Source organism: Notechis scutatus, chromosome 13, assembly GCF_049901735.1.
Source record: "Notechis scutatus isolate UNSWTSFEM ecotype Mainland chromosome 13, rNotScu1.2, whole genome shotgun sequence".
In the NCBI taxonomy this organism is placed as follows: Eukaryota; Metazoa; Chordata; class Lepidosauria; order Squamata; family Elapidae; genus Notechis; species Notechis scutatus.
The window spans coordinates 6,092,697-6,120,587 of NC_142021.1; the positions used below are offsets into that span (position 1 = coordinate 6,092,697).

At 43.8% G+C, this 27,891-nt stretch overlaps 1 protein-coding gene and 2 long non-coding RNA genes across 3 annotated transcripts; all 3 read left to right on the forward strand.

Annotated features, from left to right (window-relative positions):
- Positions 1–15,109: 15,109 nt before the first annotated feature.
- LOC148129604 (uncharacterized) lies at positions 15,110–15,493 on the forward strand. The gene is made up of 2 exons (XR_015745216.1): positions 15,110–15,223; positions 15,374–15,493. It is a non-coding gene; the product is annotated as an uncharacterized LOC148129604 (long non-coding RNA).
- A 4,869-nt stretch (positions 15,494–20,362) lies between these two features.
- Positions 20,363–23,267, forward strand: LOC148129605 (uncharacterized). Its single transcript, XM_087942819.1, has 3 exons — positions 20,363–20,520; positions 20,675–21,043; positions 22,885–23,267. Exons 1-3 carry the CDS (start codon positions 20,475–20,477, stop codon positions 23,265–23,267), a joined length of 798 nt encoding a protein of 265 aa, XP_087798945.1. The 5' UTR covers positions 20,363–20,474.
- A 1,302-nt stretch (positions 23,268–24,569) lies between these two features.
- On the forward strand, positions 24,570–25,068 carry LOC148129606 (uncharacterized). Its single transcript, XR_015745218.1, has 2 exons — positions 24,570–24,788; positions 24,949–25,068. It is a non-coding gene; the product is annotated as an uncharacterized LOC148129606 (long non-coding RNA).
- Positions 25,069–27,891: the final 2,823 nt, after the last annotated feature.

Consider the following 27,891-nt stretch of genomic DNA (forward strand, 5'->3'; position numbering starts at 1 on the left):
CAGCCTTCCTTGAACGCTTCACTCAACGTTAGTTGTAGGTTGATGCACACAGCCGGGGCATGTATGTTGACTGTTTTAGCATCCTGGGGTCATGGGATCACTCTCTGTGCCCATCCCAGTTAGCTTTCTACAAGCAATAGGAAAGCCAGAATTGGTTCACAATGATGTGATTCACACAATGACAGCAATGATTTCTCTAACAACTGTGGTAAAAAGGTCATAAAATTGGGTGTGACCTCTGTAAGAAGCTAATTGCTGAGCAATGGAAGTTATGGTTTCAATTCTGGTTCTATATTAAGGATTACCTGGGTAGAAGGTGTCCATTCCACCCACGGACGCAGGTCCATTCATGGAGATGTCCACCCACCAAATTAAATTTGGAAAGAGGTTAGTGAGGCTTGGGTGGAGCAGAATACAGGGTTATGTTCCCTAATGTTTTGATCACTTCCAAAATGAATTACATGCTTCAAAGGGACTACCCTTGCAGAGAATTGACAAGGTGAAAACAGTTGAAAAAGTACCTTTTAACCTTTGCTTTATGAGCTGCACTAGCTCCAAACGTTCTTCTGGGTATCATTCAAGCTCCTTACAAAGCTATCATGGCATGGGAGCAAATCACTGGAGGGTCCAACACTTTCCAATGATCTACCTGTCAATCAGATCTCCAGCAACCCTGAAATGGGAGAATGTGAAAGAAAGACAGATTCTGAATGATATGGGAAGAGAGGTGGGGTTGGAGTCTCCATCTTCCTCCTTCCTCCTTCAGTGGAGACTCACCAATGAAATCTCCTGCCGGCCACCTCTTGTCCTTGTCCTAGAAATAGATCTAGAGGCTTTAAAAGGCAGAAACAGGAAGGGTATTTGCATACCTTTGCAGCCTCTCTTTCTTGCAGATCAACTTAAGGGTGAGGAGAAGAGGTCCTTCTCAAAGAAACTTTGGTTTCAGAAGATCAGTCCTTGCCCATTTCTCTGCCATGGCCCCACGGTTCCTCTTCCTCCTCTCCCTCCTCACCTACTTCACTGGTAAAGTATCCCCTTGACTGGCAAAGATCAAGCATCTTCTCTTCCTTGGAAGATTTCTACTTTGCTGGAATTGTTTCCTTCTCCTCACACCTTTTCCTTTCACCTAAATTAAAGCATTTTCCTGTGGTTGCATCTTAGATGCATTTCATCCCTTTTCTGTCCCCTGCAGGTGCCTTGGCCCAGTTCACCATGACTCAGCCACCTTCTCTGTCGGTATCCCCTGGAGGAACAGTCAGGATCGCCTGTACCAGGGCAGGGGGTAGCATTGCTAGCTACTATGTGAGCTGGTATCAGCAGAAACCTGGCACTAAACCCCTAGCAGTGATCTATGACGATACTGAGAGACCTTCTGGAATCCCTGCGCGGTTTTCTGCTTCTGTTGATTCTTCCTCCAATTCGGCCACCTTGTCCATCTCCAACGTCCAACCAGTAGACGAGGCTGACTATTATTGTTTGTCTTATGATAGCAATTCTCAGTGCACAGTGATTGCTCTTTATGGAGAAGTGTGACAAAAACCAGAAGGCGGCTCAGCCTTCCTTGAACGCTTCGCTCAACTTTGGTTACAATTCTTACAAAAGAATTGTATACAGCCAGGTAATTGATTCTAGATGGTTTCAGTTCCGTCTTTCCATGTGAGCCCCGTCCATGACGTCCCCAGCTAGGATTCTACAAACAAAGTCAATGGGGGAAACCAGATTCAATTAACGACTGCATGATTCACTTAACAACTGCAGTGGCAAAGACGGCTGTAAAATTGGATGTGACTCCTGTAAGAACCTCCTTGCTGGTTTCAGTTGTGTCGTAAATTGAGGGCAACCTGTACAGAAGGTGTACATTGAAGACCCTGACTCAGGTCCCTTAGTGGAGATGATCACATGCTGAACTGAATTTGGGGAGGGGTTAGTGTGTGTTGGGTGAAGCCCCTTCCTTTGCTTTTAGCACACTCTGCACTAACCTCGAAGTCAGGTCACTTCCCTGAATTGGGGGAGCGGCTTACAGATTTCAGACCCCTAACCCCACCCCATAGGGGAGTCTTAAAAATGAGATCCTAGGGGAACCCCCTTTTAGCAGTTGAGGGAATGAATGAAGGGGACCCCTAAAAAAAAGGATAGACAGAGAAAATATTTGCATCATTTTGCAACACCTCTTCTTGCAACTTAATTTAGAAGTCGAGAAAGGGGCAATTGAAACGAAATGTTGCTTTCCGAAATATAACTGTTGCCCACTTCTCTGCCATGGCCCAAATGTTTCTCCTTGGGTTCTTACTCCTCCCCTACTCCAGTGGTAAGATATTGCTTCCTATGAGGAGCTCGACATTTAATTCTCCTCCTAGGAACATTTCTAGTTTTGTGGCAACTTGGACCTCTCCTCTCATCCTTTCTACTTTCCTGACCTTAATAAACTGCATTTCTGTCTGATGGCATCTCAGCTTCTCTTTGCCTTCTTATTCCAGACCTCTGATCTTCCACTGGGAAATATCCCTTTAATTTGCAAAGGTATGTTTTTTCTCTTCTGGAATCCCGGAGTGATTTTTCCAGTTCTACTGACCCTTCATTTCAGTCCCTCGTCCATCTCCAACGTTTGTGCAAAAGATGAGGCTGATTATTCCTGTTTGTGCCCTGATGGGGGTGCCCAAGTCACAGTGAGAAGAGAAATTGCCAAAGAGCTGAGAAATCATCTTAACCCTTTTCTGCAGTTTCACTTCGCGTTGGGGCAGGTGGCTTTGCATGCCGGTTTTTAGCAAAGTATAAAAAGGTTTGATGTCGGGCTGTGAAAAAGGCATAGAACCAGTCTTGGAGAACATGGAATGGAGATGATATAAGTGGACTAATGTGTGGGGACTGTGTGATTGTGTGTGGTTGATTGTTATCTGATCCACTCTTTTAATTTACTTACAGTTCCCCTCTGTATATTTCCTTTGGGGATAAACTACACCTCTACCAGACCTTGGTGCCTCCTATTCCATCATTTCTCTTAGGATACTGAGAAACGTCCAGTTTCTAGGTTGTTTCTGCCCTGGCCTTCATGCTTCTATGCTGGGCAAGGGGTTGAAGACCCCATTCGAGTTGGTTACTGGGGAGGTTCTGTCTGGAAGATGTAGGGATGAACGGGATAGAATAAAGTTGAACTCTACCCTGACAGTTGAACGTCTTTGGGGCTTTGGACCTTCTGGATGTTGTGATTTTCCAGCCTTGATCCTGATTGTGATTGCACAATGTCCAACAGAGCCAGTGTGCATAAAGGGGAAGTCAGCCCTCCAAACTAAATCTACTTCATTGAAAGGCTATATTAATGTAATCTTTGCAAGTCTGAAAGTAGAAACTTCCCACTGCCAATTGGTGTCAACCTCAAGGGTGGGTCTTTCCTAAGGTTCTTCTTATGACCATTAAGCGGTTCTGGGCTCCTGCTCCTCTTATCAGATTGTTTCCCAGGCAGCATCTCTTCCTTCCTTTCCTCAAGGTCAACCACGCATTCCATTACAGGGGAATTATCTGAAATCCTGTCTCCTTCTTTGAGGAACAAAAGACAGTCAACCCCAGAAGGATTGTTGCACAATTTGTGCTGTGCAGGAGTTGCGTCCTTTCTTGGACAAGGATACAGTGCTTATGGTCACACATGCTTTGGTCACTTCCCAAATGGACCACTGCAACATGCTATCAATGGGGTTGCCCTGGAAGTGAACCACAAGCTGACTGTAGATGAAAAAGTATCTGGTTACACCTTTGCTTCATGAGCTGCACTACCTCCCAATATACTTCTGGGGGCCATTGAAGGTTCTATTGGTCCTTATTAAACTTTCATAGCATGGGAGCAGCTTACTGTATAGACCACCTCTTTCCAATGATCCACTTGCCCATCATATTCTTTGTTTGCTTCCAATATGTTGAATTCTGGGAATCCTAAAAATAGATCAATTCTAGATGTTATGTGAAGAGAGGTGGGGTTGGAATCTCTGCCTTTTTCATTCCTCCTTCATTAGAGACTCATGAATGAAATCTCCTGCCAGCTACCTCTTGCCCTTGTCCTACCAATAGATCTAGAGGCTTTAAAAGGCAGAAACAGGAAGGGTATTTGCATGCCTTTGCAGCCTCTCTTTCTTGCAGATCAACTTAAGCGTGAGGAGAAGAGGTCCACCTAGAAGGAACTTAGCTTTCAGAAGATCAGTCCTTGCCCATTTCTCTGCCATGGCCCCACGGTTCCTCTTCCTCCTCTCCCTCCTCACCTACTTCACTGGTAAAGTATCCCCTTGACTGGCAAAGATCAAGCATCTTCTCTTCCTTGGAAGATTTCTACTTTACTGGAATTGTTCCCTTCTCTTCACACCTTTTTTCCCTTTCTTTCAGCTGAATTAAAATATTTTCCACTGGTTGCCTCTTAGGTGCATTTTATTCCTTTTCTGTCCCCTGCAGGTGCCTTTGCCCAGTTCACCATGACTCAGCCACCTTCTCTGTCGGTATCCCCTGGAGGAACAGTCAGGATCGCCTGTACCAGGGCAGGGGGTAGTTTTTCTGACTATTATGTGAGCTGGTATCAGCAGAAACCTGGCACTAAACCAGTACTAGTGATCTATAAAAATACTGAGAGACCTTCTGGAATCCCTGCGCGATTTTCTGCTTCTGTCGATTCTTCCTCCAATTCGGCCACCTTGTCCATCTCCAACGTCCAAGCAGAAGACGAGGCTGACTATTACTGTTTGTCTTATGATAGCAATGATCAGTGCACAGTGATTGCTCTTTACGGAGAAGTGTGACAAAAACCAGAAGGCGGCTCAGCCTTCCTTGAACGCTTCGCTCAACATTGGTTGCAGGTGGTTTTGCAAAAGAATTGTATAGAGCCAGGTAATTGATTTTAGATGGCTTCAGTTCCGTCTTTTCATGTGAGCGCCGTCCATGACGTCCCCAGCTAGGATTCTACAAAGTCATTGGGGGAAACCAGATTCCCTTAACGACTGCATGATTCACTTAACAACTGCAGTGGCAAAGAGGGTCGTAAAATTGGATGTGACTCCTGTAAGAACCTCCTTGCTGGTTTCAGTTGCGTTGTAAATTAAGGGCTACCTGTACAGAAGGTGTACATTGAACACCCTGACTCAGGTCCCTTAGTGGAGATGATCACATGCTGAACTGAATTTGGGGAGGGGTTAGTGTGTGTTGGGTGAAGCCCCTCCCTTTGCTTTTAGCACACTCTGCACTAACCTCGGAGTCAGGTCACTTCCCTGAATTGGGGGGAGCGGCTTACAGATTTCAGCCCCCTAAACCTATCCGATAGGGGAGTCTTACAAATGAGACCCTATGGGAACCCCCTTTTTAGCGGTTGAGGGAATGAATGAAGGGGACCCCTAAAAAAAAGGATAGACAGAGAAAATATTTGCATCATTTTGCAACACCTCTTCTTGCAACTTAATTTAGAAGTCGAGAAAGGGGCAATTGAAATGAAATGTTGCTTTCCGAAATATAACTGTTGCCCACTTCTCTGCCATGGCCCAAATGTTTCTGCATGGATTCTTACTCCTCCCCTACTCCAGTGGTAAGATATTGCTTCCTATGAGGAGCTCAACGTTTAATTCTCCTCCTAGGAACATTTCTAGTTTTGTGGCAACTTGGACCTCTCCTCTCGTCCTTTCTACTTTCCTAACCTTAATAAACTGCATTTCTGTCTGATGGCATCTCAGCTTCTCTTTGCCTTCTTATTTCAGACCTACGATCTTCCACTGGGAAATATCCCTTTAATTTGCAAAGGTATGTTTTTTCTCTTCTGGAATCCCGGAGTGATTTTTCCAGTTCTACTGACCCTTCATTTCAGCCCCTCGTCCATCTCCAGTGTTTTTGCAAAAGATGAGGCTGATTATTCCTGTTTGTGCCCTGATGGGGGTGCCCAAGTCACAGTGAGAAGAGAAATTGCCAAAGAGCTGAGAAATCATCTTAACCCTTTTCTGCAGTTTCACTTCGCGTTGGGGCAGGTGGCTTTGCATGCCGGTTTTTAGCAAAGTATAGAAAGGTTGGATGTCGGGCTGTGAAAAAGGCATAGAACCAGTCTTGGAGAACATGGAATGGAGATGATATAAGTGGACTAATGTGTGGGGACTGTGTGATTGTGTGTGGTTGATTGTTATCTGATCCACTCTTTTAATTTACTTACAGTTCCCCTCTGTATATTTCCTTTGGGGATAAACTACACCTCTACCAGACCTTGGTGCCTCCTATTCCATCATTTCTCTTAGGATACTGGGAAGCGTCCAGTTTCTAGGTTGTTTCTGCCCTGGCTTTCATGCTTCTATGCTGGGCAAGGGGTTGAAGACCCCATTCGAGTTGGTTACTGGGGAGGTTCTGTCTGGAAGATGTAGGGATGAACGGGATAGAATAAACTTCAACTCTTCCCTGGCAATTGAACGTCTTTGGGGTTTTAGACCTTCTGGATGTTGTCATTTTCCATCCTTCATCCTAATTGTGATTATGCAATATCCAACAGTGCCAGTGTGCATAAAGGGGAAGTCAGCCCTCCACCTCAATATAAACTAAATCTATTTCATTGTAAGGCTATATTAACGTAACCTTTGCAAGTCTGAAAGTAGAAACTTCCCACTGCCCATTGGTGTCAACCTCAAGGGTGGGTCTTTCCTAAGGTTCTTCTTATGACCATTAAGCGGTTCTGGGCTCCTGCTCCTCTTATCATATTGTTTCCCAGGCAGCATCACTTCATTCCTTTCCTCAAGGTCAACCACGCATTCCATTACAGGGGAATGATCTGAAATCCTGTCTCCTTCTTTGAGGAACAAAAGACAGTCAACCCCAGAAGGATTGTTGCACAATTTGTGCTGTGCAGGAGTTGCGTCCTTTGTTGGACAAGGATACAGTTCTTATCTGATATTAACACAGTGGAGAAAGCCCAGAAATATTTCACAAGAAGAATTCTCCACTCCTCTACTCGTTGCAGAATACCTTATGCCACCAGATTCGAAATTCTAGATCTAGAAAACCTAGAACTACGCCGCCTTTGGTCCAATCTAAGTATAATATATAAAATCATACATTGCAATGTCCTACCTGTCAGTGAATACTTCAGCTTCAATACAAGAGCACACAATAGATACAAACTCAAGGTTAATCGCACCAAACTTGATTGCAGGAAATACAACTTCAGCCACAGAGTGGTCAATGTCTGGAATACTCTACCTGACTCTGTGGTTTCTTCCCCAAACCCCAAAAACTTTAACCTTAGACTGTCTACTATTGACCTCACCCCTTTCCTAAGAGGTCTGTAGGGGCCGTGCATAAGCGCACCAATGTGCCTACCGTCCCTGTCCTATTGTTTCTTTTATTTTTTTTAATTTTTCTTATATGTATCCATGTATTCATAACTATGTTTTTACTTATAACTATTATCTTGTAAGCAATGGACAAACCAAATAAATAAATAATAAATAGTCACACATGCTTTGGTCACATCCCCAATGAGCTACTGCAACATGCTATCAATTGGGTTGCCCTGGAAGTGAACCCCAAGCTGACTGTAAATGAAAAGGTATCAGGTTACCCCTTTGCTTCATGAGCTGCGTCAACTCCCAATATGCTTCTGGGGGCCATTCAAGCTTCTGTTGGTCCTTATTTCATGATATGGGGGCAGTTTACTGTGGGGACCAGCTCTTCCCAATGGTCCACCTGTCCACCAGATCCTTTGCTTCAGTTGCCAGATGATGCAATCTGGGAATCCTAAAGACAAATCAATTCTGGATGTTATGGAAAGAGAGGTGGGGTTGGAATCTCTGCCCTTCCTCCTTCCTCCTTCAGTGGAGACCCACCAATGAAATCTCCTGCCAGCCACCTCTTGCCCTTGTCCTAGAAATAGATCTAGAGGCTTTAAAAGGCAGAAACAGGAAGGGTATTTGCATGCCTTTGCAGCCTCTCTTTCTTGCAGATCAACTTAAGCGCCAAGAGAAGAGGTCCACCTAGAAGAAACTCTGGTTTCAGAAGATCAGTCCTTGCCCATTTCTCTGCCATGGCCCAACCGTTCCTCTTCCTCCTCCCCCTCCTCACCTACTTCACTGGTAAAGTATCCCCTTTGACTGGCAAAGATCAAGCATCTTCTTCTCTTCCTTGGAAGATTTCTACTTTGCTGGAATTGTTCCCTTCTCCTCACACCTTTTCCTTTCACCTAAATTAAAACATTTTCCCGTGGTTGCATCTCAGATGCATTTCATCCCCTTTCTGTCCCCTGCAGGTGCCTTGGCCCAGTTCACCATGACTCAGCCACCTTCTCTGTCGGTATCCCCTGGAGGAACAGTCAGGATCGCCTGTACCAGGGCAGGGGGTAGTTTTTCTGACTATTATGTGAGCTGGTATCAGCAGAAACCTGGCACTAAACCAGTACTAGTGATCTATGACGATACTAAGAGACCTTCTGGAATCCCTGAGCGATTTTCTGCTTCTGTCGATTCTTCCTCCAATTCGGCCACCTTGTCCATCTCCAACGTTCAACCAGAAGACGAGGCTGACTATTACTGTTTGTCTGGTGATAGCAGTGTTCAGTGCACAGTGACTGCACTTTATGGGGAAGTGTGACAAAAACCAGAATGTGGTTCAGCCTTTCTCGTACGCTTCACTGAACGGCTAGTTGTAGGTTGATGCACACAGGCAGGGCATGTATGTTGACTCTTTTAGCATCCTGGAGTCATGGGACCACCTTGTGTTCCCATCCCAGCTAGCTTTCTACAAGCAATTAGGGAATCCAGATGTGGTTCACAATGATGTGATCCACACAACAACGGCAATTATCTCCTTAACAACTGTGGCAAAAAAGGACATAAAATTGGATGTGACCTATGTAAGCAGCTCACTGCTGAGCAATCGAAGTTATGGTTTCAATTCTGGTTGTATATTGAGGATTACCTGGATAGAAGGTGTCCATTCCACCCACGGATGCAGGTCCATTCATGGAGATGTCCACACACCAAATTAAATTTGGAAAGAGGTTAGTGAGGTTTGGGTGGAGCAGAATACAGGGTTATGTTCCCTAATGTTTTGATCAAAGTGATCAAAATGAGTTATTGTGACATGTTTCAAAGGGATTACCCTTCGAAAAATCCTTTCTTAGTGAGCACCTAGAAGCCAAGAGGAACATAGGTGCCAAATATCAAGTCTGTAGGCTTTAGGATTCTGGAGATTTACTTGGTACATAGATTATTTACCCCCTCTGGAAACAAATACTGGGGGGGGGGGGAGACACCCTAACACCCCTGGGGCTCTCCCTGGTAAAGGGGAAAATCCAACATTAGAAATTAACGTTTGTTCCGGACATTTTCAACAAGGCTTTGAAACAAGGTGGTATCATTTCTCTTGACGCTTCCGGGGGAAACAGGAAAAAAACATTGGTAACGAATGTAATTGTTGCCAAAATCAGGGCTTTTCCTGTTTAATACAGGATTAGGATAAATAAATACCTGGGCAATGCTGGGTTATGGGCGTGTGTGTGTGTGTGTGTGTATCTATCTATCTATCTATCTATCTATCTATCTATCTATCTATCTATCTATCTCTATCTATCTATCTATCTATCTATCTATCTATTCATACACAAACACACAAATACACGCACACACACATACACACACACACGATTCTGTAGGAATTGCATATTATCCCTTTCATGCTGTGCAGATAAATAGAATTTCATAATTACATTTCTATATAAGCATTTCCACGTCCCATTCATGTAAAACGTAGGGTGCTTGAAGAAACATTGAAAGTTTCCTGATGCTCAAACATGTGGTCAGGTTTAATTGGGAACTTTTATGTCTCTCCCGATTTTCAAATCTCTATCAAATCTGTCCTCTGGTCATTGGCTAAACAAGAAGATCCCTGAATAAATTAGAATAGAATAGAATAGAATAGAATAGAATAGAATAGAATAGAATAGAATAGAATAGAATAGAATAGAATAGAATAGAATAACAGAGTTGGAAGGGACATTGGACGTCTTCTAGTCCAACCCACTCCTTAGGCAGGAAATCATTTCGGACAAATGGTTATCCAATCTCTTCTTAAAAACTTCCAGTGTTGGAGCATCCACGACTTCTGGAGGCAAGTTGTTCCACTGATTAATTGTTCTAACAATTAAGTTCTAGGTTGCTTCTCTCCTTGATTAGTTTCCACCCATTGCTTCTTGTCCTGTTTTCTGGTGCTTTGGAGAATAGCTTGACTCCCTTTGCTTTGGGGGAATAAAATATTCTAGCGGAACCAATAGGTGCAGATCTCATTTGCATGAATTGGCCAAGCAGAGGCATTTAAAGAAAGGAGAAGATCTAAAGAAGGTTATAATTGTCTTCCCTAGAAGGATATTCCTTGCCAAAGGGGACCATGGGTTGGGCTGTGATCTTCCTTGCATTCCTCACTTGCTGCACAGGTAGAGTTTTCCTGGGCCAAGAAAGGATTTGGCTGTGATTCTCATAAGAATTTGGAAATGGCTCAGGGTGAATGAAGATGCATCAGTTCAACTGGATTTCTTTCTTTCTCCTCCCCTCATTCTTTCTCTCCCTCCCTCCCTCTTTTATTTAAAGGCATTAACGGTCAGTCTGCTTGGATTCAGCCTCCGTCCAGTTCCGTGTCTCCAGGTGGAACCATTTCGATGTCCTGCCAGACACAGAGTACTAACACCATTTATTGGAATCAACAGAAAGCAGGACAAGCCCCTCGCTTTGTCCACTGTGATGGCTGTGGTAGCAGGGGAGAAGGGATCCCGAATCGGTTCACTGCCACCAGATCTGGGACTACAGGATCTTTGACCATCACCAATGCGGAGGCTGGAGATGAGGCAGATTATTACTGTGCTAGCTGGAACAGCAACGTGTTGCACAGTGGTACATTCTTATGGGGAAGTGCGACAAAAACCTCCTCTCTTCCTCTTCAGCCTGAAACAAGAAGCAACATACTTTGACTGGTGACTGTGGAAACTCGAGCCGAAAAGGCAGGAGAGGAACCCCTGCAGGTTCATTTCCCCCTGCAAAGAAGCCTCTCTGTCTCCACGAAGAGGGATGAGGAATGCTGGAATGGGAAAGAGGAAACCCACAGACCCAGGGTCTGAGCCCCCATGGTTGGAGTAAAAACTATCAAAAGATAAGGTGTAAAATCGGAGAGGAGCTACAGCTGATGTGCCTGTGGTCCAACACTTGACTGGAGATGGGATCAAAGGGATTGTATGAAGAGACAGGCTAAAAAGTGGCCACTGGGGCATCTTTGGGTCAAAGCTAGAGGATGTTAGGATGAACACTTTCTAACAATTGGCACACTCACATGTGGTTCTCCAAGATTAGATACTGAGCTTTACAAATACCTCCTTTACCTCAAGTTCACCATGAAAGTCAAGAAGGAAAAGCAAAGAGAAGCATGACATACGTTTAATTTCTACCTGAAATCAAAGGGTTGAGGAAGAGTTTGGGACATCTTCTGTAAGAGAATTAATAAAGATGACACGCTTTATTCCATCTGGCACTCTCGAAGCTCCAAAGTAAAAGATGGCTTCACTGGGGGTGTTTTTTGGAACCCTGACACCATTCTTGTTTTCTTCCAACGCATCCCTTTTTTTGTTGAACTTCTCTTCCTCTAATATTTAAGGAGAAGGATGAGGATGGTCTTCAAAGGAATGAGAAATGCTGCCTTTCTTCTCCCCAGGTGGGGAAAATGCAGATGTTGCAAAATCAGTAGCCAGCAGGGGGTGCTGCTGCCCTTCTGTGTTTGTGCAAGAAATGAGCTAAGCAAAAGCATGGCCAGATGTGGCTCCTGAAATGTGGCATCTCCTTCTTGAGGGTAAGGGAGGGAGGAGGACACTGATCACTCACAGAATAAGGGAATAGTGCACGATAAAAGGAAATGGTTAGGTGCAACCATTCTACTTCCAAGGGTATGTTCCAAAAATTAAGAAAAATAAATATGTGGATTAAATATGAGCTGCCCTAGTCCACATACCCAAATGGAGTTTGACCCTCCTCTTTTCAGAAATGATAGACAGACGTGCCACCACGTGTTGAATTCATGTGCCGTCACACACCACGAATGTAAAGTCATCGAAGCCTGGAATTCAACCAATGGATCCACCAACCAACACATCGATTTGGAACCCGGCTACAAACCCATAAGGAGCCATATCAATCAAGTGGGCAGGAGGTTGGACTAGATGACCTAGGGGATCCCTTCCAGCTCTGTAACTGCAGAAGTGAGCAGCCAACGATGGCACCGACCATCTCTTCATTTGGTGACCGTCTCACACGATGACCAACTAGTCCCACAACAGGTCACACAGCATGAGAGATCACATACAATGATCATCCAGTCACACGACCCATTGACCACACGAGATCAATAAAAGCATTGTGAAGAACTGTATTAAGGCCCCTCAACCAACATTCCACTGAAGATGTCACCTAGCCTGATGTTCTGACATTAACAGCAATCTCAAGGACAGGCCACCAATACCTCCTCTTTTCCCCTAGACTGCTGGTCTCGAATGGACATTTCCTCTCCTACATCCGTGCCGATTAATCAATGAAAGTGGGATACATCCCACCAACCCATCCCACCTTTGTCCAAAGGCAAATACCTTTTCTGCAATATGGCTTTGTAAACTCAAGAAGATCAAACCAGGTTCTTAGAAGGAATCCCAGATAATCTTCAGTCTATTAAACAATAAACTCTGCAGGAAAATAATAGTTTGAGACCGGACACATCTTAGCGGTTGCTTATCCCTTCTCTAATCAGATGCCTAGAGGGCTGGGTGGGTAGTTGAAGAGCAAGACATTTGCATGAGGATGTCATCTCTTGTCCTTTGGGGATTTAAGAGAGGTGGAGGGGAGGCAAAGGGGAAATCCATTCGCTTTAGAGAAAGGGCTGGTCCATTCAGTTCTCCCACCATGTCCCGGGCATTTCTTCTCACCATCGTCCTGATCTCTGTTGGTAAGACAAATCCATTTAGAAGGAGGCACAATTCCTTCTAGAACTAAACTTAGAAAAGTTTCCTTGCTCGGTAGTTGAGTTTTCCATTTGTGATGCTCCTCTTGACCTTCCGTTGAACAAGCCACATCTTGCTCTCTTTCAGGCCCAAGCCTTCAACAACTGCAGAACCTGAAGGACCCAGAATCTGTAGCTCTTGGAGGCACAGTCACCATATCTTGTCGATACGATGGTGGAAATCTTGGGGATGGCAACTACCCTTGGTGGTCCCAGCAAATACCTGGGAATCAACCTCGAACTCTGATCTATACAACCAGTACCAGACCATCGGGGGTCCCAGCCCGTTTCTCTGGGTCCAGATCAGGGAATGTGATGTCCTTGACTATCACTGGGGCTCTGCTTGAAGACGAAGCCACCTATTATTGTTGCGTCTGGACGGGAAGTCAGTTCCACAGTGATTGATTCAGGTGGGGAAGTGAGACAAAAACCTTCTCTTGGGTTCATTTCAGTTTCTCCTTTTGTTAAATTGCCCGGTGTGCATAAGTGAAATTTGACAGGAAGAAAGCAATGTGGACTTTGGGTTGATATAAGACAGGAGCCATCCTATCTAGGTGATATTCGTTTAGAAAATCCAGCTGTTCTTTATGCCTTTTTCTTTCTATTTTTCTTACATGCCTCAATTAGAGCTTACCTTTTTTGGGGGGGCTTCAGGTTACTCTGGGAGTCAAGGAAACTCCTGGCATTTGAATGGTGCTGTTACTGCATTTTAGAGAAATGGCCTTATGGCCCAAACCTTACATTGATTTTTGTCCTTCTACCGTGTGGTTTGTCTTCTACAGAGGAATTATGGAGTCTGTCATCTGCACCTCTATAACTGTCTGGTTTGGTTCTGCAACCCAACAGGACAGACACAGACTCCAGAGGATAATTAGGACAGCAGAAAATACAATTACTACCAACCTGCCTTCAATCGAGGACCTGTATACTGCACACGTCAAAAAGAGGGCTGTGAAAATATCTACAGACCCCGCACATCCTGGGCATAAACTGTTTCAACTTCTACCCTCAAAACGACACTATAGAGCCCTGCACAACAGAACAACTAGACATAAGGGGAGTTTTTCCCCGAAAGCCATAATTCTGCTAAACAAATAATTCCCTCAACAATGTCCAACTATTTACTGAGTCAGCACTACTATTATTATTAATCTTGTCATCACTCCTATCACCTACCCATCCCACTTGTGGCCGTATGACTGTAACTTTGTTGCTTGTATCCTGATTGTCTCCTAGTATGACTTGATTGCTTATTTGTACCCTATGACTATCATGAAGTGTTGTACCTTATGATTCTTGATGAATCATAATCTTTTTATGTACAATGAGACTACATGCACTGAGACAAATTTCTTCTGTTTCTGATCACATGGCCAATAAAGAATTCATTCATTCATTTAATCAATCAAAACCAAGAAACATCCAATTTTGGTTGATTTAAGACATGGCTACGTCTATCGCATGAAGTTGTCCTTCATTGAGAAAGTCCAGCTCTTTGCTGTGTTTATGCTTTCAAATTTTCCCTGTTCTTCCTTCATAACTTAGGGATGCTTGATATGAATCTATGTTTGTGTAGATAGAATGAGATTCCTGAAATCTCTCCTTCACATAGTGCTGTGCTGTCATTTGGAGAAACAATCATCATAGATGTTGGTCATTCCAGAGTGTGCCTTATCATCCAAATCATCATTAGTTATTTGGTGCCTTTTGCATGATGGCTTCTTGGATTTTAGTTCTTGCTTTTTCAACAAATATATGTATTAGGCCCCAGATGCTGTAGTTATTGCACGTTACATGTTATGCATATCAATAGAGTTTCATAATTACATTTATATATATACATTTCCATGTCACGTTCACGTAAAAAGTAGGATGTTTGAAGAAATTGTAGGTTCCTCGGTGCCCAATAATGAAGTTAGGTTTAATTGGGAGTTTTGAAGTCTCCCCAATTTTCAAATCTCTATGCAACTCTGTCCTCTGGCCATTGGCTAAACTAGAAGATCTCAGAATGGTTTGGGGGAATAAAATATTCTAGCAGAACCAATCGGTGCAGATCTCATTTGCATAAGGAGGCATTTAAGAGGCATTTAAGGAAAGGAAAGAAGCAGAAAGTTATAATTGTCTTCCCTAGAAGGATATTCCTTGCCAAAGGGGACCATGGGTTGGGCTGTGATCTTCCTTGCATTCCTCACTTGCTGCACAGGTAGAGTTTTCCTGGGCCAAGAAAGGATTTGGCTGTGATTCTCATAAGAATTTGGAAATGGCTCAGAGTGAACGAAGATGCATCAGTTTAACTGGATTTCTTTCTTTCTCCTCCCCTCATTCTTTCTCTCCCTCCCTCCTTTATTTAAAGGCATTAATGGTCAGTCTGCTTGGATTCAGCCTCCCTCCAGCTCCGTTTCCCCAGGTGGAACCATTTCGATCTCCTGCCAGACACAGAGTACTAGCACCATTCATTGGAATCAACAGAAAGCAGGACAAGCCCCTCGCTTTGTCCACTGTGATGGCTGCAGTAGCAGGGGACAAGGGATCCCGAATCGGTTCACTGCCACCAGATCTGGGACTACAGGATCTTTGGCCATCACCAATGCGGAGGCTGGAGATGAGGCAGATTATTACTGTGTTAGCTGGAAAGACAACGGGTTGCACAGTGGTACATTCTTATGGGGAAGTGCGACAAAAACCTCCTCTCTTCCTCTTCAGCCTGAAACAAGAAGCAACGTACTTTGACTGGTGACTGTGGAAACTCGAGCCGAAAAGGCAGGAGAGGAACTCCTGCAGGTTCATTTCCCCCTGCAAAGAAGCCTCTCTGAAGCCCCATGAAGAGGGATGAGGAATGCTGGAAAATCCAGCTGTTCTTTATATCTTTTTCTTTCTATTTTTCTTATATTCCTCAATTAGAGTTTACAGATGTTTTCTGGGCTTCAGGTTACTCTGGGGGGGTTCAAGGAAACTCCTACATATTATGCACATTAATAGAGTTTCAAAATTACATTTACATATAAGCATTTCCATGTCCTGTTCATTTAAAAAGTAGGATGTTTGAAGAAACATTGAAGGTTCCCTGATTCAAATAATGTGGTCAGATTTAATCGGGAGTTTTTAAGTCTCCCCAATTTTCAAATCTTTATGCAAATCTGCCCTGTGGTCATTGGCTAAACTAGAAGATCTCAGAATGCTTTGGGGGAATAAAATATTCTAGCAGAACCAATCGTTTCAGATCTCATATGCATGAAGTGGCCAAGCAGTGAGATTTAAGAAAAGGAAAAGATCTGAAGAAGGTTATAATTGTCTTCCCTAGAAGGACATTCCTTGCCAAAGGTGACCATGGGTTGGGCTCTGATCTTCCTTGCATTCCTCACTTACTGCACAGGTAGAGTTTTCCTGGGCTAAGAGAGGATTTGGCTGAGATTCTCTAAGAAGTTGGTCCCTTTGAAACATCTAAGAGGAAAGGCAGGACCATCAGATTCAGAGTATTTCTTTCTCTCTCTCCCCTAAAGGCATTGATGGTCAGTCCATTTGGACTCAAGCCTCCCTCCAGCTCCGTGTCCCCAGTGTGTCCTGCACAACACCGAGTTCTAACACCATTCAAAGGTTTCAACAGAAAGCAGGAAAAGGTCCTTGTTTTGTCCACTGTGATGGCTGCAGTATCAGGGGAGAAGGGATCCCGAATCGGTTCACTGCCACCAAATCTGAGACTACAGGATCTTTGGCCATCACCAATGCAGAGGCCTGAGATGAGGCAGATTATTACTGTGGTAGCTGGAACAGTGGTGGTACTCTGTTCCGCAGTGGTGAGTACTTATGGGGAAGTGTGAGAAAGACCTCCTCTCTCCCACTTCAACCGGAAACAAGAAGCAACCTACCTTGACTATTCACTTGGAAACCTTGAGTTGAAGAAACAGGAGGGAAACTCCTGCAGGTTCATTTCCACCTGCAATGAAGTCCCTCTGTCCCTGTGAAGAGGGATGATCAATACAGCTCTATGCCTCAGTTGCCCATGGTTTGAGTAAAAAAACCATCAAAGGATAAGATGTAAAATTGGAGAAGCTATAGGTGATTTGCAGGGCTCCTCAGCTCTAGGCTGGAGATAGGATAAAACACAATGAACACACAGGTTAAAAAGCTGCCAGTGGGGCAAGTTTGGGTCAAGGTTAGAGGATGTAAGGATGAACACTTGGCAAAGATTGGCACACAGATAACAGATAATCAGAGTTGGAACGGACCTTGTAAGTCATCTAGTCCAACCCCCCACCCAAGCAGGAGACCCTACACCATTTCTGACAGATGGGAGTCCAGTCTCTTCATGAAAGTTTCCAGTAGTGATGCTCCCACAACTTCCAAGGGCAAGTTGTTCCAATGCTTGATTGTTCTCACTGTCCGAAAGTTTCTCCTTATTTCCAGAGGTTGAATCTCTTCTTGTTCAGTTTCCTTGTCTGGCCTATTCCTTGTCTGGCCTATAGGTGCTTTAGAAAATAGCTTGATCCCTTCCTCCTCTCTGTGGCAGCTCCTCAAATATTGAAACCACACTCACAAGTGGTTCTCCTAGATTAGATGTTGAATTTTGTACATCATGTTCTTAAATGTTCTTACCAGGAGAAATGAATGAGCCACTAAAAACATGAAACTCTTCTAATGAACCTCCTTTACCACAACATCAAGCATGTCACAAAAGTTGAGAAGGACAAATATCTAATGGAGATTTTCAGTCATCTGGGTCATGGTTGTCCCAGAGGTATTTTTTTCCAAGGGGCAACTTGACTTTCTGGTTTTTCTGAACCATCTGACTGGATGGTGGGGAATGGATGGATCATCCTGTCAGAGCTGAAGAAGTTTCTTGGTTGAGCAGCGAAAGGTCTTCAAAGAAAACCAGAAAGTCCACTTGCCTTGTGAAAAAGCACCTTTGGGTCAAGAAGGAAAAGCATAGACAAGCATGATGCCCCAGAACAGAAGTCTCCAAACTTAGCGACTTTAAGACTTGTGGACTTTCTCCAGCCAGCTGGCTGGAGAATTCTGGGAGTTGAAGTTCACAAGTCTTAAAGTTGCCAAGTTTGGGGAACCCTGCCCCAGAATTATATATAATCTCTACATGAAATCAAAGGGTTAAAAACATTAAGGGAGACTTTGGGACATGTTCTGTAAGAGAATTAATAAAGATGACCCATTTTGTTCCATTCTTGTTTTCTTTCAACACATTTTTTTTGGTCCTTCTTCTGATATTTCAGGAGAAGGAAGAAGATGGCTCTCAAAGGGTAGCAAATGCTACATTTCTTCAGCCCAGGTGGGGGAGAATGCAAGATATCGCAACTTCAGTGGCCAGTAGGGGTTGCTGCTGCCCTTCGCAAAAAATGAAATAAGCAAAAGCATGGCCAGATGTGGCTCCTGAAACGTCTCATCTCTTTCTTGAGAGTAAGGGAGGGAGGAAGACACTGATCATTGTCGGAACAGGTGAGTAGTGCAGGATAAAAGGAAATGGTTATGTTCAACAATTCTGCTTCCAGGGGTATGTTCCCAAAATTAGGAAAAATGAATATGAGGTTACTAATGACCTGTCTTAGCCCATAGGTTCCAATGGAGTACAACCCTCCTTTCCCCACCAAGACTGGTGGTCTTGAAGGGAGATTTCATTTCCTCTTCTTGAACCATGTGAATTAATCAATGAGTGTAGGATACATTCCATTAATACATTCCATGTTTGTCCAAATCCAAATACGTTTTTGGTAAATATGGCTTTGTAAACTCAAGGAGACCAAAGAAGGTTCTTGGAAGGAACCCCAGACCGTCTTCAGTGTTTTAATGTGCTAATTCTTGTCTCTTCCTTTCCTCCCACTGCACAAAAATATTAGCTTTAGACAAGACATATCTTCACAGTTGTGTATCACTTCTCTAACCAGACACTAATCAGAGGGCTGGGTTGGTAGTTGAAGAGGAAAATATTTGCATCTGAAGGTGTGTGTGTGTGTTCCTGTCTTGTCCTTTGGGGGTTTAAGAGAGGTGGAGAGGAGTCAAGGGGGAAATCCATTTGCTTTAGAGAAAGGATTGGCCCATTGAGTTGTCCCACCATGTCCCGGGCATTTCTTCTCACCATCGTCCTGATCTCTGTTGGTAAGACAAATCCCTTTGGAAAGAGGCACAACCCTTTCTAGAACTAAACTTAGATAACCTCCTTGCCAGATAACTTAGTTTGTCATTCTTGATGGTCCTCTTGACCCTTCATTGAACAAGCCACGTCTTGCTTTCTTTCAGGCCCCAGCCTTCAACAACTGCAGACCCCGAAGGACCCAGAATTTGTAGCCTCTGGGGGAACAGTCACCATATCTTGTCGATATGATGGTGGGAACCTTGGTGATGGCAATGGACCTTGGTGGTCCCAGCAAATACCTGGGAATAAACCTTGAGCTTTGATCTATGCAACCAGTACTAGACCATTGGGGGTTCCAGAACGTTTCTCTGGGTCCAGATCAGGGAATGTGATGTCCTTGACTATCACTGGGGCTCTGCTTGAAGACGAAGCCACCTACTATTCTCAGTTCCACAGTGATTGATTCAGGTGGGGAAGTGAGACAACAACTTTCTCCTTATTTCATTTCAGTTTAGTTCACTTTTTCCACCCCTTTATGCATCAGTGACATTTGACATAATGTTGACAAATGTTCAGTTTAGTTGAAGAGAAGAGTAGAGGAGTATTCTATTCAAGTGACCTTCATTCACAAAATCCACTTATTCATCATGTATGTAGTTTTATTTCTCTTACATTCCTCAATTGGACCTTAGGGATGTTTGTTAGGAACTCATTAAAATAGCCACAAAGGAAAAGAGGTCAATTTATATTCCAAAGCACACCAAGGCAGGCCAAGAAGCAACGGATGGAAACTAACCCAGGAGAGAAGCAACCTGAACTTAGGAGAATTTTCCCATCTGTGAGAACAATTAATCAGTGGAAAGACTTGCCACTAGAAGTTGAGGGTGCTTCCACAATGGAGATTTTCAAGAAGAGATTGGACAACCCTTTGTCTGCAATGGTAGAATGTTTCCTGCCTAAGCAGGGGGTTGGACTAGAAGACCTCCAAGGTCCCTTCCAACTCGGCCATTTTGTCATTCCGTTATTCTGTTAAATTGTGTTTATATATTAAAGAAGGATGTTGGAAAGAAATAGAAGAAATAAAGAAGGTTCTGCCAGGAACAACAGGATGGTTAGGATTTTATTGGGAGTTTTTAAGTCTCCTCTCCAATTTTCAAAATCTCCTGTATGCAAATGAGCCCCATGGTCATTGGTTAAACTAGAAGACACCGTAAGGCTTCGTGGGAATCAAATATTCTGGTAGAACCAATGGGTGCAGATCTCATTTGCATGAAGGGCCATTTAAGGAGGATATTAAAGGAAAAGGATGGAGAAGATCTGCAGAAGGTTGTTATTTTTCTCCTTGGAAGGATAATCCTTGACAAAGTTGACCATGGGCTGGGCTCTGATTTTCTTGGCCGTTCTCACTTACTGCACAGGTAAAGCAATTGGCCAAGAGAGAATCTGCTTGTGATTCTCATAAGAACAGGGTCCCTGGGAAATGACGAGGAGCAAAGGAAGGTGCATTACATTCACAGTATTGCTTTCTTTTTCTCTCCCCACTCTTTCTCCTCCCGCCCCATTTCCTGAAAGGCATTGATGGTCAGTCCACTTGGACTCAGCCTCCCTCCAGCTCTGTGTCCCTGGGTGGAACCGTTACGATCCCCTGCACAACAACTCAGAGTTCCTACTGCATCGGCTGGTATCAACAGAAACCAGGAGAAGCACCTCGCTATATCCAATGTAGTGGATACGGCAGGGGAGAAGGGATCCCAGATCGGTTCACTGCTACCAAATCTGGGAGTACAGGATCTTTGGCCATCACCAATGCACAGGTTGAAGACGAGGCAGATTATTACTGTGGTAGCTGGAACAGTGCAGGCAACCTGTTGCACAGTGATAAATTCTTATGGGGAAGTGTGACAAAAACCTCCGTTCTTCCTCTTGAGATTGAAACCACATGCAACATCCCTTGATCTATGACTGGGGACACTTGAGCTGAAGACACATGTGAGAATGATCTGTTCTTAACAAACCTGTGATCACTGCCAGTTATTACTTTACTTGTTTCTAGATGTTGGCAGGTCTGTTTTTTTATTATCTTTTCCAGTGTCTTCCCGTGTATTGATGTTAGGCTGATTGGTCTATAGTTTCCTGGGTCTGTTTTCCTGCGTCTGAGAAGGTCACGGGGAAGCCACAGATCCTTGGTCTCAGCCTCCTGGGATATTAGTGCAAATTTTGAAAGGAGAAGACGTAGAATTGGAGAAGCTAGAGATGATTTGCAAGTGCTTCAACCCTAGATTGTGGATGTAGGAGAAAAGGGACTGAAAAGAAAATGTCTTTTTACAAACCAAAGGGTTAAAAACAACAAAGGAGGCTTTGTGACATCTTTTGTGAGAGAATTACGAAAGAAGGCACTTTTTCTTCCATTCTTTTCTCTTTCCACGTATTTTTCTCTGTCTTTCTTCTGGAATTTAAAAGAGAGGAAGATGATGGTTCTCCAAGGATGGTGAAAGCTGCATTTCTTCAGCCCAGGTGGGGAAAACACAGGTGCTGCAATATCTGTGGCCAATAGGGGTTTCTTCCACTCTTTCATGGGTCTCCAAAAAAGCAACTTAAACCAAAGGACAGTCAGATGTGGCTCCTGCAAAGCCTAGTCTGTCCCTCCATCGTAAGGGAGAGTGGAAGGCGCTGATCCTCCACATAAGAGGTAAAAAATAAAAGGAAATGGTTTGGTTCAACAACTATTCTTCAAGTGACCTGTTCCAAAAAGAAAAAAAGAAAAAAAAAGAATATAAGTGTCAGTGTTCCAACTAACCAACTCCAAACCAAGAAACTCCAAGACAATCAGTTCCTCAAAGTTCCATTTTATGAGAGTTGTGACATTGGCACATCTGGGGAAACCCGAACCTGAGAGTTACGGGTTTTCCCTTCCCAAGAGAGAAATCAAGGTTCCATCCCCTCCACCCACCAGTCCATCACATCCTGGCCCAATCAAATCTTCATCCCAACTGGACACATCCCTCCAGTCACTCCCCTCCAGGTGCAGGGCAACATGTCCTTGAGTCTCTGAGAAAAAATGGTGTTGTGTCTAATCTTCTACCTCACTGGGAAATCCCCCCCCCCCCAAATTCCAAGGCTCTGCATGTGGCAGCCTCGGAAAACTGGCTTCCGAGCAGACAATGAGGATTGCTTATGACCTGGTTAGCCTATGTATCCAAATGGACTATGGTTCTTCTCCTTTTGAGGTTGAGTTACACAATGACATGGATCATTTCTCTGACAAATTCCCATATGAGGCAGTTTCTTTTTAGAAATATCCCAGTTCCTCAAGCAGCACAGATTCCTTTTTAATTGAGACCTTTTAATTCATCCCTGTTTCCAAATCTCCAATATGCAAAAGTTTCCTCTGGTCATTGGCTAAAGCAGAAGACCTCAACATGCTTTTGGGGAAGCAAGTTTTCTAGCAGTACCAATGAGGCCAGTTCTCATTTGCATGAAAGGCGAAAGCAGGGGATTTAAATGAAAGGGAAGAAGAAGATCTGAAGAAGGTTATAATTTTCCTCTAGAGAAGGATATTCCTTGCCAAAGTTGACTATGAGTTGGGCAGTGGTCTTCCTTGCGCTCCTCACTTATTGCACAGGTAGAGTTTTCTGGGCCAAGAGAGGATTTGGCTGTGATTCTCATAGGAAAAGGTTTCCTTGCAAATGGCTCAGAGAAAACAAAGGTGCATCAATTTAACAATATTTCTTTCTTTTTCTCCCCTCACTCTTTCCCTCCCTACCTCCCACTATTAATAGAAGGCATTGATGGTCAGTCCACTTGGACTCAGCCTCCCTCCAGCTCCGTGTCCCTGGGTGGAACCGTTACGATCACCTGCACAACAACTCAGAGTTCCTACAGCATTGACTGGTATCAACAGAAAGGAGGACAAGCCCCTCGTTTTGTCCACTGTGATGGCTGCGACAGGGGAGAAGGAATCCCAGATCGGTTCACTGCCACTCAATCTGACAGTACCGGATCTTTGACCATCACCAATGCGCAGGCTGAAGATGAGGCAGATTATTACTGTGGTAGCTGGAATCATGATGAAACTGCGTTGCACGGTGGTGAATTCTTATGGGGAAGTGTGACAAAAACCTTCATTCTTCCTCTCAAGACTGAAACCACATGCATCATAACTTGATCTATGACTGGGGACGCTTGAGCTGACGATGAAGGAGAGAAATTCCTGCAAGTTCATCGTCTTCCGCATAGAAGTCTCTCAGTGCCCAGCAAGGGGGATGATCAGCATGGGAGTGTGGCGGAGAAGAGTGCAAGGGAAGACCAGAGATCCTTGGCCTCAGTCCCCCCTTTGCTATAAGTCCACATTGTGAAAGGAGAAGATGTGACATTAGAGTAACTAGGGAAGATTTGCTTCAACCCTAGACTGGAGATGGGATAAAAGGGGCTGTATGGAGAAACAAGCTAAAACATGGTAGCTGGGGCATTTTTGTGCCAAGGCAAAAGGACGTTAAGATGAAGAGTTTGAAAAGATTTTCACACTAACGTGTGTTTCTTCTAGATTAGATGATGAATTATACTTACCACCTATTAAATGTTGTTACCTGGAGAAATAAATCATTTTAGGAAAACATGAATCTTTTCTGATGAACAGGTACCTCCTTTACCTCAATCTCATGCCCACCATTAAAGTGGAAATAGAAGAGGAGATAAACCATAAACTTATATGAAATCTCTGCCTAAAATGTCCTTCTTCAAATCAAAGTGTTAAAAACAAGGGAGGCTTTGTGAAATCTTTCATTAGAGAATTAAGAAAAAAGGCACATTTTTATTCCTCTTTCCCTTATCTTTTCTCTCTTCCTTTCCTGATATTTAAACAGAAAGAAGACAGTGGTCTTCAAAGGACAGAAAACGCTGCATTTCTTCAGCCCAGATGGTGATAATACAGATGTTGCCACATCAGCGGCCAGTAAGGGCTGCTGATGCGTTTTCATCGTTCTCCAAAGAAGGACTTCAGCAAAAGCCTGGTCAGATGTGGCTCCTGAAATGTCTCCTCGCTTCCTCTACAGTAAAGGGTGGAGGAAGGCACTGATCCCTCACAGGAGACATGAAATATGCAGGATGAAAGGAAATGGTTAGGTCCACCAACTCTGCTTCCGGTGGCTTCCTCCAAATATTAAAAGAAAAGAAAAGAAGATGGGGATTTCTAATGACCTGCCTTAACCCATATGTCCAACGGGAGTATGGTGCTCCTCTTTTTCCCTAGGCTGGTGGTTTTACACGCTATTGAGATTAAGTGAAGTTGCCCAATTTCATGTACCATTTCCATGTCAATTTCACATATAAAGAAGTGTGTTTGAAGAAATTGACAAGATTTCCTGTTCTCCAAGCAGCACGGATTCATTTTTAATTGAGACCTTTTAATTGAGACCATCCCAGTTTCCAAATCTCCAATATGCAAAAGTTTCCTCGGATCATTGGTTAACTCAGAAGACCTCAACCTGCTTTTGGGAAAGAAAGTATTCTAGTTGGACCAATGAGGGCAGATCTCATTTGCATGAAAGGAGAAAGCAGGGGATTTAAATGAAAGGAAAGGAGAAGATCTGAAGAAGGTTATAATTTTCCTCTAGAGAAGAATATTCCTTGCCAGAGTTCACCATGGGTTGGGCTGTGGTCTTCCTTGCGCTCCTCACTTATTGCACAGGTAGAGTTCTCTGAGCCAAGAGAGAATTTGGCTGTGATTCTCATCAGAAAAGGTTTCCTTGCAAATGGCTCAGAGCAAACGAAGGTGCATCAATTTAACAATATTTCTTTCTTTTTCTCCCCTCACTCTTTCCCTCCCTACCTCCCACTATTAATTTAAGGCATCAATGGCCAGTCCAGTTGGACTCAGCCTCCTTCCAGTTCTGTGTCCCTGGGTGAAACCATTACAATCTCCTGCAAAACACAGAGTTCCTACCCCATTGGCTGGTATCAACAGAAAGGAGGACAAGCCCCTCGTTTTGTCCACTGTGATGGCTGCAGTAGCAGGGGGGAAGGGATCCCAAATCGGTTCACTGCCACCAGATCTGGGAGTACAGGATCTTTGGCCATCACCAATGCACAGGCTGAAGACGACGCAGATTATTACTGTGGTAGCTGGAACAGTGCAGTCTTACCAGTTGCACGGTGATGAATTCTTATGGGGAAGTGTGACAAAAACCTTCGTTCTTCCTCTCGAGACTGAAACCACCTGCATCATCCCTTGAACTATGACTGGGGACACTTGAGCTGATAATGCAGGAGAGAAATTCTTGCAAGTTCATCACCTTCTATAGAGAAGTCTCTCAGTGCCCAGCAAGGGGGATGATGGGCATTGGAGTGTGGAGGAGAAGGGTGCAGGGAAGCCCAGAGATCCTTGGCCTCAGTCCCCCCTGTGCTATAAGTACAAATTTGGAAAGGAGAAGACACAACATTGTTGTAGCTAGAGATGATTTGCAGGTGCTTCAACGCTTGTTTGGAAGTGGGAAAAGATGGGATGTATTTGGACGCAGGTTAAAAAGTGGTCATTGAGGTAAGTTTGTACCAATGTGTAGGATGTTGGGATGAACACTTGTTAAAGATTTGCACCCTTGTGTGCAATTCTCCTACATTCGACGTTGAACCTTACCGAACATCTGCTAGATGTTCTTAACCAAGAGAAGTAACTCAGCCATTGACAACATGAAACTCACCTGGTGAACAGGTATCTCCTTTACCTCAACCTCAAGCTCATCAATAAAGTTGAGAAGGAAAAGCTCAGAGAAGCACAATGCTCCAAACTTATACATAATCTGCACATAAAATGTCTTTCTTCAAATCAAAGTACTAAAAACAACAAGGGAAGATGGGTGACATCTTCAGTAAGAGAATTAAGAAGGAAGGCACATTCTCCTTCTCTTTCAACTTATTTTTTTCCTGTCCTTTTTCTGGTATGCGAGGAGAAGGGTGAGGATAGTCCTCATGGGAACACAAATGCTACATTTCTTCAGCCCAGATGGGGATATCACAGATGTTGCAAAATCAGTGGCCAGTAGGAGCTGCTGTTGCACTTTTGTGATTTTCCAAAAATAACAATTGAAAAGGTGGCCAGATGTGGCGCCTGAAATGTCTTAATAATAACAGAATAACAGAGTTGGAAGGGACCTTGTAGTTGTGGTCATCTAGTTCCCAGTCAAGCAAGAGAGTATTTGACCACCTTCTTCTTCTTCTTCTTCTTCTTCTTCTTCTTCTTCTTCTTCTTCTTCTTCTTCTTCTTCTTCTTCTTCTTCTTCTTCTTCTTCTTCTTCTTCTTCTTCTTCTTCTTCTTCTTCTTCTTCTTCTTCTTCTTCTTCTTCTTCTTCTTCTTCTTCTTCTCTCCTCCTCCTCCTCCTCCTCCTCCTCCTCCTCCTCCTCCTTCCTCCTCCCTCCTCCTCCTCCTCCTCCTCCTCCTCCTCCTCCTCCTCCTCTCTTCCTCAAGAGGAAGGGAAGGAGGAGGGCAGTGATCCCTCACAGAACAGGCAAAATATGCAGGATAAAAGGAAATAGTTATGTCCACCAATGCTACTTCCAGTGGATTGTTCCAAATATTAAAAGAAAAAGAGAGAGGATTTCTTATGACTGGCCTTACAGCCTGTATGATTCTCTTCGTTTCCCCGAAACTGGAGGTTTTACCTATTTTTACATTTTTGAAAAAAGTTATTATTCTCTTGATTTTATTGTAATTGTAAATTAGGTTTTACATGTTGTTGGCATTAACTAGAGTCTGACAATATCATTTGTCATTTCCATGTCAATTTCATGTATGGGGTGTTTGAAGAAATTCAGAAAATTCTCTCAAGCATCAGAGTTTGATTTTTAATTGAAACCTTATAATTGGTCCCGGTTTCAACTCTCCTCTATGCAAATGTTTCCTCTGCTCATTGGCTAAACAAGAAAACCTCATAATGCTTTTGGGGAATGAAATATACTAGTAGAACCAATGAGTTCAGATCTCATTTGCATGAAAAGATAAAGGAGGGAATTTAAAGAAAGGAAAGGAGAAGATCTGAAGAAGGTTATAATTTTCTTCCCTAGAAGGATATTCCTTGCCAAAGTTGACCATGGGTTGGGCTGTGGTCTTCCTTGTACTCCTCACTTATTGCACAGGTAAAGTTTTCTGGGACCAAGAGAGAATTTGGCTGTGATTCTCATAGGAAAATGTTTCCTTGGAAATGATTCAGAGCAAACGAAGGTGCATCAGTTTAACAGTATTTCTTTCTTTTTCTCCCCTCACTCTTTCCCTCCCTACCTCCCACTATTAATTTAAGGCATCAATGGCCAGTCCAGTTGGACTCAGCCTCCTTCCAGTTCCGTGTCCCTGGGTGGAACCATTTCACTCGCCTGCACAACAGCTCAGAGTTCCTACAGCATTGGCTGGTATCAACAGAAAGGAGGACAAGCCCCTCGTTTTGTCCACTGTGATGGCTGCAACAGGGGGGAAGGGATCCCAGATCGGTTCACTGCCACCAGATCTGGGAGTACAGGATCTTTGGCCATCACCAATGCGGAGGCTGGAGATGAGGCAGATTATTACTGTGGTAGCGGGAATGATGATGATACTGCGTTGCACGGTGGTTAATTCTTATGGGGAAGTGTGACAAAAACCTTCATTCTTCCTCTCAAGACTGAAACCACATGCATCATAACTTGATCTATGACTGGGGACACTTGAGCTGATGATGAAGGAGAGAAATTCCTGCAAGTTCATCATCTTCTGCATAGAATCTCTCAGTGCCCAGCAAGGGGGATGATGGTCATGGGAGTGTGGA